Source organism: Silene latifolia, chromosome 10 (assembly GCF_048544455.1).
Source record: "Silene latifolia isolate original U9 population chromosome 10, ASM4854445v1, whole genome shotgun sequence".
Taxonomy (NCBI): Eukaryota; Viridiplantae; Streptophyta; class Magnoliopsida; order Caryophyllales; family Caryophyllaceae; genus Silene; species Silene latifolia.
The window spans coordinates 159,352,234-159,373,940 of NC_133535.1; the positions used below are offsets into that span (position 1 = coordinate 159,352,234).

General features: G+C 36.6%; 4 protein-coding genes across 4 annotated transcripts; all 4 read left to right on the forward strand.

Annotated features, from left to right (window-relative positions):
- The first annotated feature begins 246 nt into the window (after positions 1-246).
- Positions 247-4,475, forward strand: LOC141609455 (FBD-associated F-box protein At5g60610-like). The gene is made up of 3 exons (XM_074428504.1): positions 247-1,764; positions 2,469-2,681; positions 4,067-4,475. Exons 1-3 carry the CDS (start codon positions 553-555, stop codon positions 4,211-4,213), a joined length of 1,572 nt encoding a protein of 523 aa, XP_074284605.1. The 5' UTR covers positions 247-552; the 3' UTR covers positions 4,214-4,475.
- A 3,990-nt stretch (positions 4,476-8,465) lies between these two features.
- On the forward strand, positions 8,466-10,538 carry LOC141609456 (F-box/LRR-repeat protein At3g58900-like). Its single transcript, XM_074428506.1, has 2 exons — positions 8,466-10,180; positions 10,314-10,538. The coding sequence occupies exon 1, from the start codon at positions 8,618-8,620 to the stop codon at positions 9,905-9,907; it is 1,290 nt and encodes a 429-aa protein (XP_074284607.1). The 5' UTR covers positions 8,466-8,617; the 3' UTR covers positions 9,908-10,180; positions 10,314-10,538.
- Positions 10,539-10,992: 454 nt separating this feature from the next.
- On the forward strand, positions 10,993-15,050 carry LOC141608755 (F-box/FBD/LRR-repeat protein At5g22700-like). Its single transcript, XM_074428100.1, has 4 exons — positions 10,993-11,777; positions 13,077-13,219; positions 13,834-14,198; positions 14,928-15,050. The coding sequence occupies exons 1-4, from the start codon at positions 10,993-10,995 to the stop codon at positions 15,048-15,050; spliced, it is 1,416 nt and encodes a 471-aa protein (XP_074284201.1).
- Positions 15,051-16,452: 1,402 nt separating this feature from the next.
- On the forward strand, positions 16,453-19,418 carry LOC141609457 (F-box protein At4g09920-like). The gene is made up of 3 exons (XM_074428507.1): positions 16,453-18,068; positions 18,167-18,379; positions 18,989-19,418. The coding sequence occupies exons 1-3, from the start codon at positions 16,884-16,886 to the stop codon at positions 19,121-19,123; spliced, it is 1,533 nt and encodes a 510-aa protein (XP_074284608.1). The 5' UTR covers positions 16,453-16,883; the 3' UTR covers positions 19,124-19,418.
- Positions 19,419-21,707: the final 2,289 nt, after the last annotated feature.

The window sequence follows — 21,707 nt, forward strand, 5'->3', positions numbered from 1 at the left end:
AGATACAATTTAATTTATTTAGAGTTTTGTTAATTTAGATATTGAATAGATATAAAATTACATATCTACAACTACCCTTAACCTTAAGCGCAAAAATGAAATTTTTAATTTATTTTCTTTTATTTATTTTTATTTTATTATGGTGGCGTCGAGATTCGATACCATCGGGTGACGCCTATCGCTATACTTACTTGTTTTCACACATTTTACAACGGTATAATTTTCTAGTTCCCGTATCACAGTTTTGGCGGGAACTTGTTAAAAAAAAAAAACATAAATCCTCTCCTACAAAGCGAAGTCGGTTTCTTCTGTCATATGATTATCACAATCTCAATATCAATTCAATTATATTAACTCCGTCCCGAGACGTAGTTATCTATTCGACTTTTTTTTGTGAGCGGATTTTGAAACAAAGATAACTATTGAGTATTGACGGAAGTTAGTACAAATAACGCAAACCCCCAATTTCTTTAGTAGAAACGCAATAAAATTACAGAGCAATTAGGGTTTGTGAGTTGCACACCACGTGTTCGACGAAATTCCTCAAAGAAAATGGTGGTCGATGGAAAGAAAGTAGCATATGGGCAGTTAAATAAAATGGATAGATTATCAGATTTGCCGGATTGTATAATCCATCTTATCATTTCTTTTCTGGGTACCCAAGAAGCGTGTCGAACGACAATTTTGTCGAAAAGATGGGCTAATATCTGGTCCACTGGCTTAATTCTTGATTTTGATCCTCACTTCTTTGTTTGTTACCGTGAATTTGGTGAGGAATTTGTGAATTTCAATAATTTCATTGAATCCACGATGCAACGATATTCCGAGAAGAATCTTTCTATAAGGATGTTGAGACTTGAATATCCATATATTGATCGAGAGATGACCGGGAGGATTGATGGATGGGTTGGAATCGCTTTGCAAAACCAAGTTGAGTCATTGTCGCTCTCTTTTCTTTCGGTGGATCCTCCCCCGTATGCATTGCCGGCAATTTTGTTCTTGGCAAAATCACTGATAAGTCTCACATGCTCTAGAGTTAGAGTGCCATATTTTGAAAATATGAAGCTTTTCTCGCTACGAATTTTGAAGTTAACAAATCTTAATATAGATGATCATATGCTACACGATATTATCATGTCATGTCCCTTGAAAACTTTGGAGCTTAACGATTGCTCTGGCCTTAAAAATATTTCAATTCCCTGTTGCAGTAGACTGGAGTCCCTCAGCGTAACTGAAAATGAAATTGAAATTTTTGAACCTATAAGTGGGGGAATCTTGGTGGATACATCAAGCTTACAGCGTTTTACTTACCGTGGTTACGGTGTTTGTTGGCCGGTTTGTCTTAGGCCTGCTTCAAAGAAAAATTTGAAAGAATTACGCATTTCTGATGTCTATATCGAGAGTGATACTTTTGGCAAATTAGTGTCTGAACTCCCATCAATAGAGAACATAAGGCTTTTCAAATGTACAATGCAGAAGAGTATTAGAATTGCAAGTCAAAAGCTTAAGGAATTGAGCATAGGGGGTTGTTATAACTTGTTTAGTATTACGATGGAAGCTCCAGAGCTTTACACTTTTTGCTATGAAGGTGACTGCAGACTGTCATCGGTGATCAACAGCCATAACAATTACAATGGGTACTTTCATCTAGCTGTCTATAAGCTTGATACTCGAGCATTTTTGGTAATCAAACACCTCCTCCTCAAATCAAATTGCTGCAAGGTTTTATCCATCATTGTCGGTGATTACGATGAAGATCCTGAGGTATTGTTGTTTTGTTTGTAATTTTTTTTTTTCAAATGAGCAAATGCCATTTTTTTGTTTGTCATGTACTAACACGATGCAATGATTCTGATTTCTGACAAACTAATTAGAGGGAAATGCCAATGATTTGTACACAACCATGAACCATGAATGCCTTTAAAACTGACATTACTGTCAGAATTCAAATTTAATTTTAGTAAGAGAAAAAATGGGTTACGTTGATTGCAAACGGTTAGCTTCAGAAAAAAAGTGATAAACAAAAGGTTATATTTGCCATTATTGCCCGTTTATGCTTCAGAGTCTGATGTGGTTATTAGCATTGTTTCGAACTTTTATGTCGTGTTTAAGCCTTTAAGGTAGTGTGTCTTTTTGGGAGTAGAACTGGCAATTAGCTCGGCTCATTTTGAGGACGGGCTAGCTAGTTTGCTCGGATTAGGGTTATTAGGAGTCGGGTAGTTTTTTGGTGGGTCGTTTCGACTGTGATGAAGTTTTTTGTTTCAAGTAAGTTATTTAGGTGTTTCCTGGTTGGATCATTTTAGATAATTTCAGATCGGATTCAATTAAGTTGTACTTTTGGAGCCTGAGAATGGTTTTGGTCAGGTTGAGTCGGGGTTAAGTCAAATTTGCCACCTTGGACTACGAGAAAGGTTGAGAGCTGAGAGTAATGAATTTTCGCTGATCGATCCTAATTGTTGTATGTACAGATTGAATTTGATGAAGGCAAGCTTAGGAATTTTAGTCACGGTCCCCTTTCTGATGCGATTGATGTCCAAGAGCTGAAGCTGTCCTTATGTCGTCTCTGCAGCGTCCCTGAAGTCTCTTCACGTACAGCTCTCATAGATGGCCTGCTATGGTGTTGCCGCCCTGATATTTTATCTGTATCAGTTACTTTGCATTCTGATAACTCTGTCATGAAGGTATATGCCGATATTCATTAGAAAACCTAATTTTACATTTGTACGAAGTTATTTTTGTTGATTTTGTCCTGTTTTTGTGTTGATGTTTCACTGATTTTATGATATTGGTGCTGAACCTATCATGTAATAAGAAATATACATCCCACTATATTTTCTCACTGGTTTTATGATATTGGTACTGTAGTTTTCAGTATATATGTACATCATGCTTTGCTAGTAGCTTCTTTCTCTACTGTCAATACTTTTGTAGCCCTACATCCCACTATATTTTCTCCCTTTGAATTTGATGGTCAATTCATGTCAACTTTGGTCAAATTTATTTTATCAGTACAACTATTTTCTGAAGTGGCAGTCCTTCGATGCAGTTCTCGACGCAATTTTCATCTTGGGTCATTCGGAAACAGCCTCTTTGTATTGCTAACACAAGGGTAAGGCTGCGTACATCCGACCCCTCTTACCCCGCAATTTGCGGGAGCCATTGAGGTGCTGGTGTAATGTTGTTGTTGTTGTTGTATTGTATACTATATTGCTACTCATTTAGAAGTATCCAATACGGGTGTGTGTCCAAGTGTCCGACTCGGCTATTTTTATGAAAAATATGCATTTTTATGCCTAAACTGAGGTGTTGAACCCTTGTCCGAGTGTCGAGAGTCGTGTCAGACACGGGTACATGAGGGAATCAGAAGAGTCGGAGTAACATAAGTTGTATATCATGAGAAAAAATAAACTTGAGCGAAAATAACAGGCATTTAGCTCGAGGCCCTCCAGGTGAAAATTTTGCACAAGGCACAGGAAATGCCTTACAAATGTTACAATGCAATTTCCATATTTTTTTTCTTCCAGTAAATTTCTTATGTCCTTTCGTTTGTCCGTTATAGCTAGCTTTTATTTATCGGTATACTATCCCTCTTAAAAATCCAAAAAGGGCTAGTTTTCTCAAAATAATGTTGTATCAAGCTATGAGACGTGCTCGTTCACCTCACGTCTCATCGCTTTGGTGCGGCTAGCATTTCACAAAACTATGCATCATAGTCGATTTAGATAATACTCCTTTCATCCTAATCATTTGTTTACCTTTGATTAAAACACTCCTCACAAAAATAAAAAATAGTAAACAAATGACTGAGACGGATGGAGTATAAAGAAATGAAGGGACTACTTTGTAGGTTTAAGCAATTTATGGTTACCCCTTCCAAACATTCTATTAAGATCAAAACCATGTCGTAAATGTAAGATCCATCTTGCAATGTCCGAATAAGACTAGCCAAAAATGAGGCGTAAAACTCCTACTGGGCCACTGGCTAAGGGGGGTGTAGTCACTCCGAATGAGATTACTAAGTTGTTGGTCGGAATATTTATTTGTTTGAATGGCGCTGGTTTTGCAGACTTTCCTGCAAATACTGCAGAAAAAGGTGGAAAACTGGAAGCATCCCTTGAAACGCATGGAAATTGAAGGCACTAATTGCTCCTCCTTTTTAGTTTCTTGGAACCTTGAAGTTCGACTGAAGCTGTATTGGGAAACGGTAACTTGATGCATCTTGCCTTCGATGGACTGCAAAAGGGTCGCTGGTATATAGCTATAATTTGGATGACCAACACTTATTTTTGTTACAATACCTCTGTGTGCTGCACGCCTGCACTGCTGTTTGGTCATTTTATTCCAGTTATCTTCTGCATCGTTCAGCACACTTGAATTTTTCTTTATAAATTGTAATATGATTTGATCATCTTAAACTCCGATTGTGAATTGATTTGCGATAGCTTGAGAAATTGTCTGATTAAAGGGTTAACTATCTTTCCCCTGTTAAAATTGTCTGTTTTTTCCTTGATGGTCAGATTAACCATCCGATTCGAGAAACGGGTCATTAGACCATGGGATGATGCCATTTCTTATCAGTCTTCTCTCTTGGCTGCCCACTAATTTCTTGTAAAATTTTTGTTTAATCTCAATAAAAGTTTGCGTTTATTTTTATAATAATAATAATAAAAGTTGTTTTATAAAAAAAAAAATTTAAAAAAAAATAATAATAAAAATAACAAGAAGAACAAGAACAATGATAATAATAACAATAACAATTTTATTATTATTATTATTATTATTATTTTTTTTTTATAGAAGGATGCGCGCAACTTTCATTAAAAGAAAAACAAAAGTTTACATGAAATTGGTGGGGAGCCGAGAAACAAGCTGGGCTCCCACACCCTTAGACATTTATTTCTTCAAACACTTGCATCGTTAGACCCTTAGAATTATATATCTTGCTTGAACGCTCGGCCCATCATCGTTAGATATCGAGTTCAAATTATTATTATTATTATTATTATTATTATTATTATTATTATTATTATTATTGTTACGGTATTGCTCTTTCATATACGCATTTTACTCTTTTACATACACAAATTACCTTATTACCCCTCTCATTTTTTCAACTTTCTCTTATCCCTAATCCCTAATCCTTCATACTACATATTAATAAAAATAATAATTAATAAAGCCAACCACCCCACTGCCACCACCTCCATTTCCCTACCTGACCACCACTAACCACCCATCGGCAACCATAGTCGCTCTCCCCAACCAACAACTGGCGCCTACCCACGAGACACACCGGCCATTTCCACGATCGCTCCACACTTCTGACTCTTCCATGTATGTTCTTTCATTAATTGAAAAAAAAAATAGAGACAATCAGATATTTAAATAATGATAATTTGATTGAGATACCAAAGTGGTAACAATGTCATTTCCTAATCAATGGGATCCCAAGATGAAAAAGTTGTGTACTGTAAGATTTATGACCAATTATTTGTAGAAATAAGGTGCTGGGTATTTCGTTTTTAACTTTATAAATTTTATAAATGAACACACAAACAAATCAAGTTGGACAATGTAATTTTGTGTAATATAAAGCAAATTAATGTAATTGTTTTTGATAAATTGGAGTAATTACTTGTTTGATATGAGAATTAAATTTATATTGAAGAATTTGACGGAAATTTAATTAGGTTTTGGCAGGAAGAGAAAGGATAAAATCAAGGGGTTTTAGTGGAGGAAAGGGTATTGTTTGGAAACATTATGAAAAAATGTATGTGAAAGAGTAAAAGTCGTATGTGAAAGAGCAACACCCTATTGTTATTGTTAATTTGTTATTGTTATTGTTATTGTTATTGTTGTTATTATTGTTATTATTATTATTAGTCATTTATTTCTTCAAACACTTGCATCGTTAGATCGTTCTAAAATGTAATCCGTACCGTTAAAAGGAAATGGAGAGAAGAAGAAATAGAGAGATGTCAATTAATACACAAAATCTCATTTGTGACGGCATATATCCGTCACAAGCTTGTGACGGATAGGGGTGAGCAAATTTAGGTCCGGACCGAAAAAATGGACCGGACCGGACCATTTGGTCTGGACCAAACCCGGACCGAATTATTTTGGTCCGGTCCTCGGTCCTCATTTTTTCAAGGTTTGGTCTTCGGTCCGGTCCGGTCCAAGACCGGTTAATTTAGGTCCGGACCGAATGGACCAAATTTCATGTTTTTAATGATCCAACATTAAAATATTCTGAATCAAATTAATATTTTATCTTCAAAAGACATTATAAATTACTATTGTCAATGATTTTCATAAAAAGAGTCGTCTAATTATTTTAATGCATTTTATTTAGCGGAATTAAAATGTAATTATCCTATACGAAATAGTGAAAAAACTAATTTAGGTCCATTTCGGTCCAAGACCGGACCGGACCAAATATTTCGGGTTTGGTCCGGTCCAAGACCGAAAGTTTTAGGTCCGGTCTTCGGTCCACTAAATTTTTATTTTCGGTCTTCGGTCCGGTCCGGTTTGGTCCGGTTCGGTCCGGTCTTGGACCGATTCTCAGCCCTAGTGACGGATACCATTTTACCTCACAAAGTACCCACTTTTTCTCTCTCTGCAACACTATTCATGTGGTCCCCTTTCTCCACTAACCCATTTTGTTACCATTTTAACTCACAAAATATCCGCCACAAATGGTGACCCGTCACAAGGGAGACCTTTTGCAATTAATATCAGACTTGGTTCATGTACGTAAATAAAACTCACGGTTGTGAAAAATTATGGTGGATGTCTGTAACACTCCTCCTATCATGAATCCCATTTAGTTGTTATTTACAAGCGATGAGAAATTATCGACTTGGCAGCTCTATCTTAGCAAGTCTTCCTTTAAAACGGGTTGAAGTTGTTGGAGTCATCCTTTAAAACGGGTTGAAGTTGAACTGTTGAAGGTTCAAATTGCCCGAATTTACTCGAGTCAAACAAGCTCGATGTACAGTTTAGATTATATTGGTGAATACTTGGGATTGTTGGGAGTCACCGAGTCAGTCTCATGGCCTTGACAGTCGACATTGATGGGCCGAGCGTTCAAGCAAGATATATAATGCTACTTTTTGAAGGTTATAAGAATAAAAGATTGTTAATGCTTACAAAGATGATTTTTGAACTCCTCCAACCAGTGGCGGAGCCAGGATAAGAATAAAAGATTGTTAATGCTTACAAAGATGATTTTTGAACTCCTCCAATTAGTGGCGGAGCCAGGATTTGAACTCAGGGGGCGAAAAATTTTAGGAGGGACGAACGACTAATTTAATAAGGTACATTCGAAAAAATTCGGAAATTTAACTAAGAACTTCAAAAATTTCATCCGCCAGGGGGCGACCGCCTCTGCTAGTCCTCTAGCTCCACCACTGCCTCCAACCCATCACATTGTTACACATGCCGCATGCGTATCAATATCCCGTGTTTATTTGAACTAGTAGTTAAGTTGTGAAGATATCGAGTTCAAATGATTAAGCCAGAGTGGTGCATTTGAGGAAAAGAAGATACTATTACTCGTAAATATTCAACAATTTTGTACCGAGGCTAAATTAAGAAAAACGTTATGAAGACCTGTTTGTGATAATTTGTTTCAACATAACTCCATATGGAATATCGTTATTATCAATCGTTATATATTAAGAAAAATTTAGAGAAATTCTATACTTTACTCGTCGATCGATATTGATTTTTTATACTAGATCGTATCCACTTTACTCGTCTTAGTCACGTCTCTAATCTTCGGGTTCAAATCTCGTATCTCCCTCCCTCTTTTCTTTCCTATTTAGGGGGTGTTTGGTAGATTGTTAAATTTTCAGCATATTCAAGCCTTTTAACATGTTTGACTCACCCAATCTACTAATTTACGTGTTTGGTAAATGACATATTGAAAGCTTCAATTTACGGTTTTCCAATATGTTGCTCCACCCAGCATATTCACATTGGTAAATTGGAAAAATTGAATCTGTCAACCATTTTCATATAAATACAACAATCTATTAACCTAAATCCACTCATTACCAAACACTTTTATTAAATCTGCTTATTAAAATATACTAGTCAAACCTGTTAATCCAATCTGTCGCTTATAATCTGCTTGACCAATCTATTTCTGCTATTATTTATACTAGATCGTATCCACTCTACTCGTCCTAGTCACGTCTCTAATCTTCGGGTTCAAATCTCCCTCCCTCTTTTCTTCCCCATCCATTTAGTTTGCATTATTTACAAACTACGGAATGCATGTAATATGCACAGTATAATAATAAAAAATACTCTTTCCGTCCAACAGATTCTTTCCGTTTACTTTTTTTTTTCACATTTATCGAGACACATTTTACGCTATCAATATCTTTCGGTTTGCATTGATAAAATTTTTGATATTCTTAATATACTTAAGACGAACATATTTTCTCTTATAGATTATCGAGAGAATATTAAAGATTCTAATATGCTAATATAATTGTGTGTTTCCACATTCCAGAACTTCATTAAAACAAATACAATCTCCTTCTCCTTCCGTACGTTACTGTACCACTAGTGCACACCATCTGTTCGACGAAATTACTCAGTGAAAATGAATCCCAATTGCAAGAAACCGAAATATGGGCAGTTGAACAATGTTGACAGGCTCTCAAATTTACCGGATTTTATCATATATCGTATCTTTTCTTTACTGGATTCGAGACAGAGGTACAGAACTAGCATCTTGTCGAAAAGATGGGCTCGTCTTTCAGCTACGACTCCATTTCTTGAGTTTCATTATTACTGTAAAGCGAAGAATTTAAACCCGAGGTATTGGCCCTCTAAGGAAGCATCTGCAAGATTACTAGACTATATAGATACAAGAATGCAAAGATACAATAAAGAAAAACTGCGCGTAACAACGCTCAGACTTATATTTCCAAACTGTAATGAAGTGTTTGGTTGCAATGTTGAAGAATTCGAGTTATCTCGTAAATTTGAAGAGTTATCTTGCAAAGTCGATGAGTGGATTCTGATAGCTGTGCGTAATCAGGTTGCAAGACTTGATCTTTATTGTCCTATTAACTACCAATTACCCGAAATCTTGCTCTCTGCAAAATCTTTAAGAGGATTTGCTGCTCGTAATGTCAAAATACCGTACTACAACAAAGCCATAAGTATTGCACCTCTTCAAGCTTTGGCATTATTCGAATGTGTTGTAGAGGAACGTATGCTGAATCATATCATTAGTTCGTGCGTGCTCTTGAAATATTTGTCGGTTAATAATTGCTCTGGATTAAAAACTATCGTCATTCCTGGTTGTAGTCGACTGAAGGGGCTTGAATTAATTGAATCTTTACCCAAAAATGGGACAATTATTCTTGGGACCTCAAATCTTACGTGTTTTAAGTTCTGTGACTCGAGGTTTTATGATCATTGGCCGATTCTGTCAAAACTGCCTAGTCTACTGAGAAATTTAAGGGTATTAGATATCGTTTGTCCGGGTATTACAGACGAGAATTTGGGCAAACGACTACCTGAATTTGCTTCATTAGAGATTTTGCGGTTATCCCACTGTGATGAGCTGAAAATTTTCAAGATTTCAAGTATTCAGCTGAAGAAGATTTACTTGATTGATTGTTCTAGTTTGTTAGATGTTACGATTGATGCTCAAAGTTTGACGAAGTTCAAATTTAAAGGCATCTTAGAAACTAATCTTGTTATCGCCATTAGTAGTCAACCCAGTTGCGATATCTCTGTTGACATTACACCGGATTCCCTTGATACTGTCGGATTTTTCAAATCGAAAAAGCTAATGACAGGACTTGGCAGCTGCAATATTCTGAAAATTGCGCTAAACGATGATGCTGATCCGGTATTTTATACTTGTAAATTTTTTTGAGTTGGAATAAATGTCTATACTAATTGAACTAACAGTTTTTTATGGCTGTATACTATGAAGGATACATGTGATGCTATCAAATTTGATGAAGAAAAACTCCGAGATAATAATCTTGGACCTCCACGCGATATCACAAAGCTGAAGCTAACCCTCCGTGATTGGGAACTCTTAAGATCAACTGTTTCAGCTTTTCTGAATGGTTTATTCTGGACGTGCCACCCTGATTTTATTTCTTTTCGAGTTCACTTAAATGACCCGAATTTGACCATCCAGGTATGTTCATGTCTTCTTGTTCTAATGTTCTACTATCATTTTCAATACAATAGCTGAACATGTATTGTTGTTTTATCCCGCATTCTTTTTGGTTTGCGTAATCTGTAGCAATATTGGTCGTGTGTGTTTGCAGCTTTTTAAGAGTGAACTAGAAGATATGGCAAAATGTTTGAGGCATCCTTTAAAACGAGTTGAAGTTCAAGGTGTTGTTAATTGCTCGAATTTATTCAAGTCGAACAAGGTCTATGTGCAGTTGAGATTGCATTGGTGTGAATAGCCAGAGTGCCGATTTCAAAGCAGGATCACTCTCGAAATCCTCACTTTCAGCTTTTAATTTCTCTCATTTTCAGTCGAATTCGTGAAATAACGATGATAGAGTTCGTCTTTCATTCAGTAAAAGAAAAAGTATAGGTCCTTAACTGTAAATTTTCAAAGTTGAGGTCCTTATCTGAAAAAAAAAACTGATAGTATAAAGTCCTTCTCTTTGGATTAACTCAATCTTGTTGAATTGTATTTCTCGACTCTTAAAATACGTATTTATAAATATATCTTGTGCGGAGATGATGAGAATCCTACCTAGCTTCCATATTCTGTTTTTAAATATTATTACCAAATTCTATTCACTTTCCTTGTTATAGAGTTCTTGTATCTATAGGTTATTCTATTGACTCTACTATTAACAAAACCGTATCGTATATTTTTAGGCAACTCTAATTGATTTACTTTATATGTACCCTCTTCATTCATTACACTAACCCTAATAGATACGGAGTGCACTCTACCTGTTTCGACGAAATTCCTCGGAGAATATGATGGCCGATTGCACTAACTCAAAACATGGGCAGTTTAATTTTATGGATAGGCTCTCAGATTTACCGGATTTTATCATACATCATATAATTTCTTATTTGTATACGGAAGAGGCGTATAGAACTAGCGTCTTGTCGAAAAGATGGAATCAAATCTTCGCTACAAACCCAATTCTGGATTTTTGTCTTTATAATTTTCCAACGGACATGATTCCAAGATACTTGGAATATATAGATGCTAGAATGCAAAAAATTTCAAAAGAAAACCTGCGTATAACCAAGTTCAGACTTGATCTTCGAAATACTGATTTACTGTTGGGTTGCAAAGTTGACGAGTGGCTTGAAATAGCCTTGCGTAACCAAGTTGCGGAAATTGTACTTGAAGGTCCTGCTAAGTACAAATTACCCCGCTTTCTGTTTTGTGCTAAGTCATTAAGACACCTTCATTGTGATAATGTCGAGATACCCTACTATGAAGCTGTACAAATTACCCCGCTTTCTGATTTACTGTTTCATATTGTTAGTTCCTGTCTGTTACTGAAAAAATTGTCTCTCTCATTTTGCCCTGGCTTCAAAAATATAGTGATTCCACGTCATAGGAAATTGGAGTATCTCTATATTGTGGGAGATGTACCTGTAGACGGGAGAGTCATTCTCGAGACTTCTAGTCTTATGACTTTCCATTACAATATCAACGGCCAGAACGTCTCTTGGCCGATTATCTCAAATAGTGGTTTATTGAGAAATTTGAGGAATCTGCTTGTAACTGGTCTTTCTATTACAGGCTGGTGAGCCGAAGTCGTATGCTCCCAAAAATAAGTAATAAAGTCCTATTACCTTAACTATATAGTAGAGGTAAGTCGGGTGTCGAATCCACAGGGAAGACGATGTAATTAATGTGTAGAAAGTAAAGAGTACAAGTAACAATAATAGGGGGGTTTTGTTGATTGAATAAGCTAATGACTAATAAGACAAAATATTAAAGATGATTAATTCAGATGATTAAAGGTCTTGGGTCAACAAACATCCACTATCAACAAACTAATTGGTCTTCGATTGTCTTTAATTAATTCAATTACTCTCAAGTACTCTATTGTGGAAATACAAGTTTCCCCTTCCTCTTGAGTTTAGTCAACTAACTCGAAACGCGATATTAGAAGACCCTAATTATTGAATAATCTAAGCCAAGCGTCTAGATTTAATCCAACAACAGCATTAACAATTCAAGGAAGCAATAAAGATAACGATCTTTAACACACGCGGTTAACGATTCGAATTATATGTTTAGTCTCTACTTCGCCCTAATAACGATGAAACGCATACAAATTATTAGGGTAAAGTTTGCTACTTTAGTCTAGATTAATTGAACAATTACGGATTCAATTTCTAAACATGCAATAGATTAAAGTAAACAATTACCAATTGATCAGATTAGTAAAAAGAAACAATAATCATAAAATATGAGCAAGAGACATAAACAATACTTGAGAAATAAAAGAGAGAAAGAACAATCTCACAACTAATTAGTCAATAGCTTCAATCTGTCGATCCAAGAAAGGGAGGATTAGTTCCTCATAATTTCTAAGCAAAAGCAATTAGGGTTCTAAGAGAGTTTTTCCCAAAATTACACTTCCTGAATGAATAATATGAATGATATGAACTTTATACTTAACCTAATAATAATAACTAATAATAATAATACTAGAAATAGCTTTCGATCGATTTGATATTCTTACACCCCAGCCCATAAATCGTAGACAAGAGATTTTTGTTCGTTGGTCACCTCCACCTCATGGATGGTATAAATTAAACACTGATGGCGCGTCTAAAGGCAATCCCGGTCCAGCAGGAGGAGGTGGCGTTTTCCGAAATGAGACGGGTAATTTTGTTAAAGCTTATTTTTTCTCTTGTGGAGAGTGCACGTCTATGAAAGCGGAATTATTAGCCTTGCTAGCCGGGCTGGAACAGGCGAGATCAATGCAAATAAATAAACTAATTATCCATATGGATAATTCCCCTTGTGTTAGTATAATTAACGAAGAGCAGCTGGTGAGTAATGGTCTGAAGTTTATAGTTAAAAGATGCAGGGACTTAATCAGAGATACTCAATGGATGGTCAAACTCGAGCACACATATAGAGAGGCAAACAGAGCTGCTGATTTACTAGCTAATAGAGGAATTTCATCTAGTACTATCCCTATGATTTTAGATACTCCTTTTTATGATTTACGTACTATCCTTCGGGAGGATATTTTTGGGGCTGCTTTTCCCCGTGTAATAGCTATCAATTAGGTTTCGGGGCTTGCCCCTCATTTGCACCAAAAAAAAAAAAAAAAAAAAAAAAAAAAAAAAAAAAAAAAAAGAAATAGCTGAAATTAGGAAATAAGGCACGAAACAATTCTCGAACTGCTGCAACACGGGCGACCCGCGCCTGAATCCGCGACCCGCACCACTTCCTGGTCAAAAACGCTGAAAGCTTCTCCGTATTCCTCTTTGTTGACTTGCTTGATGTTTCATGATGTTGGGTCAATATGGGGACAACCCATGTGACATTGCCTCCTTGCCATTTATGTTGGACTATGCGTAGAACAGCCCAATTAAATCACTGGTGCAATTAACCCATTAAACATAGAATTTCAGTCCAAAATGTTAGCTCACCTTAACCATATCTCAAAAACACTTCTCTAACTCATTAATCCATAACTTTACCAAATTATTCCAATATAGTGTTAATATACAATAAAATGGTAAACTATGCGATTACAACTCTAAACTCCTCATTTAAACTACCAATTATCACCCAAAACGACACTCATATACCGTACTAAACTCGTCTTATCACAGGCGAAGATCTTGCTAAACTACTACAAGAGGAACTCACCTCGCTAGAGAAATTGGAGTTTATTGGCTGTCAGATGCTGACTAATATCAGAATATCGCATACCCAACTAAAACAAATTGGCTTATATGAATGCGACAATTTGTTAAATGTTGTGATTGATGCTCCAAATTTGAAGAAGTTCAAATTTGATGGCTATATAGAACCGCCCTTATCTATCACCATTCATAGTCAAGCCAATTGTAACATCCATGTCGTTACAAGCCCTTGCTATTTTGATACTGACGGATTTTTCATACTGAAGAAGCTCTTGAAAGGACTAAACAGCTGCAATGTTCTGAAAATCTTCTTGTATGACGATTCATCTGAGGTATCGCAAATGAGCTGCATATAATTGTTTAGATTAGACTATGAATTGATGTTTTCATTAGCTTTGCTAACGAGCTCTTTTGATTGTCTTCTTGAAGTTTGACGATGATGATGGTGGAGGTGGAGATGGAGATGGAGATGGAGATGGAGATGGAGATGGCGAAGAAGAAGAAGAAGAAGAAGAAGAAGAAGGAAATGCTGAACTTGGACCCCCTTGTGATATCGGAGAGCTGGAGCTGTCAAATTGCAAACTCTCAAGCTCCTCGCTTTCAGCATTTTTAAATGATTTATTCTGGACATGTCACCCTACTGTAATTTCTTTGCGAGTTGAGTCTGGCTGTCGTAAATTGACAGTTGAGGTATGTTCATGTTTTCTTTATTCAAATTGCTCTAGTGATGGTTAAAGGCTAACGAGTGAGTCTCGAGGACTCACCAAACACATATTCTTTGTTTGGATGAAGAGATTTGGTGGACAAGGGATGGTCATAGGAGTACCTCCGTTAGTCCCTTACCTTCTTAATGTGTATCGTTAATAAATGAATGTCGAAAATTTGTAAGTTCATACCGTACCATTGTAAATCCCACCTTCAGAATCGTCACAATCTAACTTCTAATTTGAGTTTGCTAGACATTGATCAGCGAAACAAATTTGGGTCAATATATATGTTTTACAACGAGTTGTGTATTCGACTCTATCTCTGTTATTGAACTCACATTTGTTGTTTTGCAGCCTTTGCTGAATGAGCTGGTGGATATGGTCAAATGTTTGACACATCCTTTGAAACGGATTGAAGTTGAAGAAACTAATAGTGGCTCTGATTCCCTCGACGTAAAGTTGAGATTGTGTTGGTGAAGAATTACAGTCTCTCGATCTCGAGTTGATGGCGCTGCAAGTTTCGTGTAGTACGATATGGACTATATCAGTCTTTCTAATTGTTTGGGCATAACATGCTGTTTGGTTTGTTACAATTTTTTGGTTATCAAGGTTATTAATCAAACTATTTATCATTTTAGCACTTGTTTGAAACTAATTATCATCAATAAATCCACGTTTATCATTTTTGAGATTTGAGGAAAAACTTCACAAATGCTATGCTACAACTAGTTGTATAGTTTTTTTTTTTTTTTTTTTTTTTTTTGGTACGAATGAGGGGCTAAGCCCCGAAAACAAAAGACAAACTAAATATTCGCTATTACACGGGGAATAGCAACCCCAAAAATATCCTCTCGAAGGATCGAGCGCAACTCAGAAAACGGTATATCTAGATACGTGGGTATTGTACTAGCATCTACTCCCCGATTTGCTAATAAATCCGCCGCTCTATTTGCTTCTCTATAGGTATGCTCCAACTTGACTATCCAGTGCTCTTCCTTGATCAAATCTTTACACCTTTTGACGATGAATTTTAGACTATTGCTCATCAGCTGATCCTCATTAACCATTTTTACGCAAGGGGAATTATCCATGTGGATAATAAGTCTCCGTATCCCAAGCGACTTTGCCCTTTCGAGGCCCGCAAGCAGAGCTAAAAGTTCAGCTTTCATAGAAGTGCATATGCCACAGGAGAGATAAAAAGCATTAATGAAGTTGCCTGTTTCATCTCGGAAAATCCCTCCTCCACCAGCCAAGCCCGGATTTCCCTTAGAAGCTCCGTCAGTGTTCAGTGAGACCCATCGTGAGGAGGTGGGAGCCATCGAATGAAGACCTCCACATTCGAAGGGCGGGAATGTGGTATGAAAATATCGAAACGATCAAATGCTTTCTTGCTCGACTCAAACTGACGGTATAAGAATTCCTTTGGCTGCGTAGGATTCTCGTCCCCACGCCCAAACACCACGTTGTTCCGCCATTTCCATAACCACCAACAAGTTATGGCGAAGAACATCGGCCAATCAGCTTCACTTGAATCAGTAGTATTGTACAACCGCCTCAAAGTTGTTGAGCTCTCACACAAAGTTGTTGAGCTATTTTACAAAGTTATTGAGCTTAAAAGTTATTCTGTTAAGCTCAATAACTTTGTATCGTAGCACGGTAATTTTGTTAGTAGAGTTCAATAACTTTATAACAAAGCTCAACTACATCGAATAAGTTGTATATAGAACCAGTTGTATAATACATTAACTGGAAAAATTGACGGTAGTTTTAGTCTTGGGTAAAATATTGGGAAAGAGGGATTAGTTACTTCTAGGCACAAATTCTTATTTCAGACCGCCATATCCGTCTGAAATGGTCAGACGGGTACAATTTACTCTCACAAAAAACTCATATAGGGTGTGAGTGGGAAAGCACATGGGGTGTCCCACCATCCATGTGCTTCTCACTTGTAAGAGGTCTTATTGCGGTCTGAAATAAGGCGGTTTGAAGCAAGACGGACTGACTTCTAGGGGATGTGCGTGGTAATAAAGATTTTTTCGATGCGACATATTCCGTCATTTGACAGTTGACACACCCCAAAAAAAACCATATACACACAGAAAGTCAGAAACAGTTAATTCTTATAAAAATAATTTTTCCAAATAATTTTTTTTTTCAAAAAATTGCACTTAATATCTTCCTTACAAAAGTTTGGCACCTTCGTTCATTGGTTTTCTTGTTTCAATCAGTCAAGTAGTATTCTAATTTCTAACCGTTAATTTCAGATTTAGTGTGTGCACATCACCTGTTCGACGAAATTCCTGACTGAAAATGATACCTGTTTCCAAGAAATCAAAAACTGGGCAGTTCAATTCTAAGGATAGGTTCTCAGATTTACCGGATTTTATCATACATCACATCATTTCTTATCTGGGTACGAAAGAGGCGTATAGAACTAGCGTCTTGTCGAAAAGATGGACTCAAATTTCGGCTACAAACCCAGTTCTAGAGTTTCATCATTACAGGTTTTCTCGCGGAACTACTGCAGCATTATTGGAATATATCGATATCAGAATGCAAAAATATTCGAAAGAAAACCTGCGTATAAAGACGCTCACACTTGCATTCCCGAATAGTTGCATAGAATTTGCTTGCAAAGTCGATGAATGGCTTGGAATAGCTGCAAGAAACCATGTTGAGAAATTTGTTCTGACTAGTGTTGCTGATTACAAATTACCCCAAATTTTGTTTTCTGCGAGGTCGTTAAGGATTCTTGAATGTACAAAGGTTGAGATACCTTACTATGAATCCATTGATCTTGCGTCTCTAGAGTCTTTGGAATTAAGTGATGTGGTTATCGAGGAGCGTATGTTGTGTCATATTGTTAAGTCTTGCCTGTTACTGAAAGATTTGCGGCTGTCAGATTGCTCTGGCTTCAAAAGTATTGTGATTCCTCAGTGTAGTAAGCTGGAGTTGCTCGATATATCTGAAACTTTACCTACAGATGGGAGAGTCATTCTCGAAACTTCTAGTCTTAAGGTGTTTTGTTACATACCCAAGCATTCTAATCGCGCTAACCCTTGGCCGATTACACCAAAGGGTGGTTCATTGAGAAATTTGAGGTTTATAAACATCGCTACTGTTGATATCACAGACGAGATTTTTGCTGAACTACTACCTGAACTCACCTCGCTAGAGAATTTGGTGTTTTGGGGCTGTCACAGGCTGACGAGTATCATAATATCAAGTACTCAGATAAAGGATATTCGCTTGAATGATTGCTGCAGTTTGTGCGATGTTTTGATTGATGCTCCATGTTTGACAAAGTTCAAATTTAATGGCGAACTAGACTCGTCCTTATATATCACCATTCGTAGTGAAGCCAGTTGCAACGTCTCTTTCCACACACTACCCGTTTATCTTGATACTGACGGGTTTTTCAAACTGAAGAAGGTTTTGGCAGGAATAAACGACTGCAATGTTTTGAAACTCCTACTGCTCAAAGAGTCAATTAAGGTATTGCATTCTGCAAATGAACTGCTTATAATTGTTTAGACTATAAGCAAATATTTTTTATTTGTTCTAATAAAACTTTATGGCTATGTACTATGAAGAACAATTGTGATGACGTCGAATTTGATGAAGAAGCAGTCAGAAATGCTGATCTTGGACCCCCATGTGTAATCAGAAAGTTGAAGTTAACCCTCTCATCTTATATACTCTCAGAATCCTCGCTTTCAGCTTTACTAGATGGTTTATTCTGGACCTGCCATCCCGATATAATTTTTTTACGAGTTCATTTAAGATCTTATAGCTTGACAATCCCGGTATGGCCATGTTTTCAATTTCTCTCATTTTCGGTCGACCTGGGGGTTGATCATTGTTTATTTCTAGTAGTACCAAAACTCGCTAATTTGCGTAGGACGGACTTATATGATTAATATCAATAAAGTATACAACCAGATGGTTTACACACAAAAAAAAAAAACTGTGGTTGCCTTGGCAGTTGGCAGTCATGTTCTGCTGTTAGAGTTGTTAGATTTATGAGAACAGAGTTTCTCATTCAGTTACACGTTAATATCTTTTACACTTATTGTCAAGGGGTTGTTCTAGCTTAACCAGAGGTCTCGTGTTTGAGCTCTGGGAACACAGAAGTGTTAAAACTCATGAGAGAGAGTTTTACCGCCCTACCCGGCTCGCATCCGGATTAAACCAGATGGTTTACACACAAAAAAAAAAAAACTGTCGTCTCTTAATTACTGCTAGAAGCTAGGCTACTCTCGAAAGAGTAAAATATTGTCGTATGGAATGTCGAAGTATACATATATTCAGCTGTTTGGCTCTAGATTCAAATTTTTACAACGAGTCATGTTCTCGTTTTGTTATGTTGGTATAAGAGGAGTCGTCTCATTGAACTCATATCGGTTGTTTTGCAGGATTTGATCAGTAAACTGGAGGATATGGCTAAATGTTGGAGGCATCCATTGAAACGCGTTGAAGTTGAAGGTGCTAATTGCTCAAATTTACTCGTGTTAAAAAAGCTCGATGTACAGTTGAGATTGTATTGGTGAATAGGGTTTGAGTCTCTCAGCCTCGACAGTCGACATTGACAGGCCAGCAAAGCGTTCAAAGTAGAAATAGAAAACCCTTGAATGCCTCCAGAATCTACTACGATCACTCCTTGCCTCTCTTTCCTTGTGATCTACCATGATTCTTATTTTAATTCCCGATTGTCGAGTTGTCCAGTCATGGCTTTGTATTGCCACTCTCCTTTTCGTTCACTTCCAATTTACAAGTATTTTAAATCAAAGGTAACACGATTCTACCGATCCTATTATTATAATTATTGTTCGGGGTTGTATGTTAAAATTGCTAATTGTTTCGTAAGGGTTTATATGCTGAAAATTATTATTCTATGTTGTTATTGTGTATAATATGAATAGTATAAATATGTACTCCCTCCGTCCCGGTCAATTGTTGTCCTTTTGTTTTGGCACAAAGATCAAGAAATGAGGAAAAGGCCAATAACTAAATGACAAGTGGAACAAATTGAATGAGAATGATCAAATTACTTATCAAGTTCATTCTTAAAATAGAAAGGATAACAAATGAATGAGACACCCAAAAATGGAAAAGGACAACAAATGACCGGGACAGAGGGAGTATCTTTTTATCAAGTTTAGTCTGTGTGAGATGGGTTAAGATGATTATCGAAGTGGTTAATTGTGAATATACGGAATATGGGTCATCCGATTTGGAAAGTAGTTAAAGGCTGTGAAGGTTTCATGAAGATAAGTAATTCGTTAACAAAGTATAATACGGATGAATGGTTGCATGCGCTGGGCAGTATGAATGCAAAGTGGATTTTGACTATTAGAATTGTATTGAATCTCGGTTTAGTAAGCTATTCTTATTCTCTTATTGTTGTATCCTTTGTCTTTGACTCGTGGGTGAGTAGCTTAGAGCCTTGTACTCTAAGTGTTGAGCATGGTTCTTTGAACCTTTGACAATATCGATATTGAAATTGAGATGAAAATTGGTTACTGGTATTGAGTTATGGGGCCTTTGAGCCGAGTTATGTTTCAGATTTGTTATGAATTTAGTTGGCAGTAAAGATGCTTTAAAAGACTCCTTATTCTCGTAAGACGCCGAGTTTCTTGCACACTTAGTTTTCAGCTAGAAGATCAAGAACAAAAGATTGTGAATGCAGTGTTGAAGGAGACGAGCGATGAATCAGATAATCGTTGACCATAAAACAGAGAATCCTACTTAGCTTCCATATCTTGTTTGTAAATATTATTACCAAATTCACTTTCCTTGTTATAGAGTTCTTGTATCTATAGGTTATTCTATTGACTTTCCTATTAACAAAACCGTATCGTATATTTTTACAACCCTAATTGATTCTACTTTATATGTACCCTCTTCATTCATTACACTAAGCCTAATAGATACGGAGTGCACTCTACCTGTTTCGACGGAATTCCTCGGAGAATATGATGACCGATTGCAATAACTCAAAACATGGGCAGTTTAATTCTATAGATAGGCTCTCAGATTTACCGGATTTTATCATACATCATATAATTTCTTATTTGTATACGAAAGAGGCGTATAGAACTAGCGTCTTGTCGAAAAGATGGAATCAAATCTTCGCTACAAACCCAATTCTGGATTTTTGTCTTTATAATTTTCCAACGGACATGATTCCAAGATACTTGGAATATATAGATACTAGAATGCAAAAATTTTCAAAAGAAAACCTGCGTATAACGGCGTTCCAACTTGCACTTCGAGGTACTGATTTACTGTTGGCTTGCAAAGTTGATGAGTGGCTTGAAATAGCCGTGCGTAACCAAGTTGCGGAAATTGAACTTCAAGGTCCTGATAACTACAAATTACCCCGGTTTCTGCTTTGTGCTAAGTCGTTAAGACATCTTGATTTTGATAATGTCGAGATACCCTACTATGAAGCTGTGGACCTGGTGTCTCTCGAGATTTTGAATTTAGGCTGTCGTGTCGTTTTAGAAGAGCGTATGTTATCTCATATTATTAGTTCATGTCTGAACCTGAAAGAATTGCTTCTCTCATTTTGGCCTGGCTTCAAAAATTTGGTGATTCCACGTCATAGTAAATTGGAGTATCTCTATATTGATGGACATGTACCTGAAGACGGCGGGAAAGTCATTCTCGAGACTTCTAGTCTTAGGTCTTTTCAGTACAATATCAATGGCAAGAACGCCCCTTGGCCAATTATCTCAAATCCTGGTTTATTGAGAAATATGAGACATCTAAGCGTAACTAGTCTTTCTATTACAGGAGAGGATCTTGCTAAACTAATACCGGAACTCACCTCGCTAGAGAAATTGGTGTTTACTGGTTGTCAGATGCTGACTAATATCAGAATATCGCATACCCAACTAAAACAAATTGGCTTTTATCAATGCTACTATTTGTTAAATGTTGTGATTGATGCTCCAAATTTGAAGAAGTTTAAATTTTATGCCTACACAGACCCGTCCGCATCTATCACCATTCGTAGTCAAGCCAATTGTAACATCCATATCTACACATACGCTTGGTATTTTAAAACTGACGGATTTATCAAATTGAAGAAGCTCTTGAAAGGACTAAACAGTTGCGATGTTTTGAAAA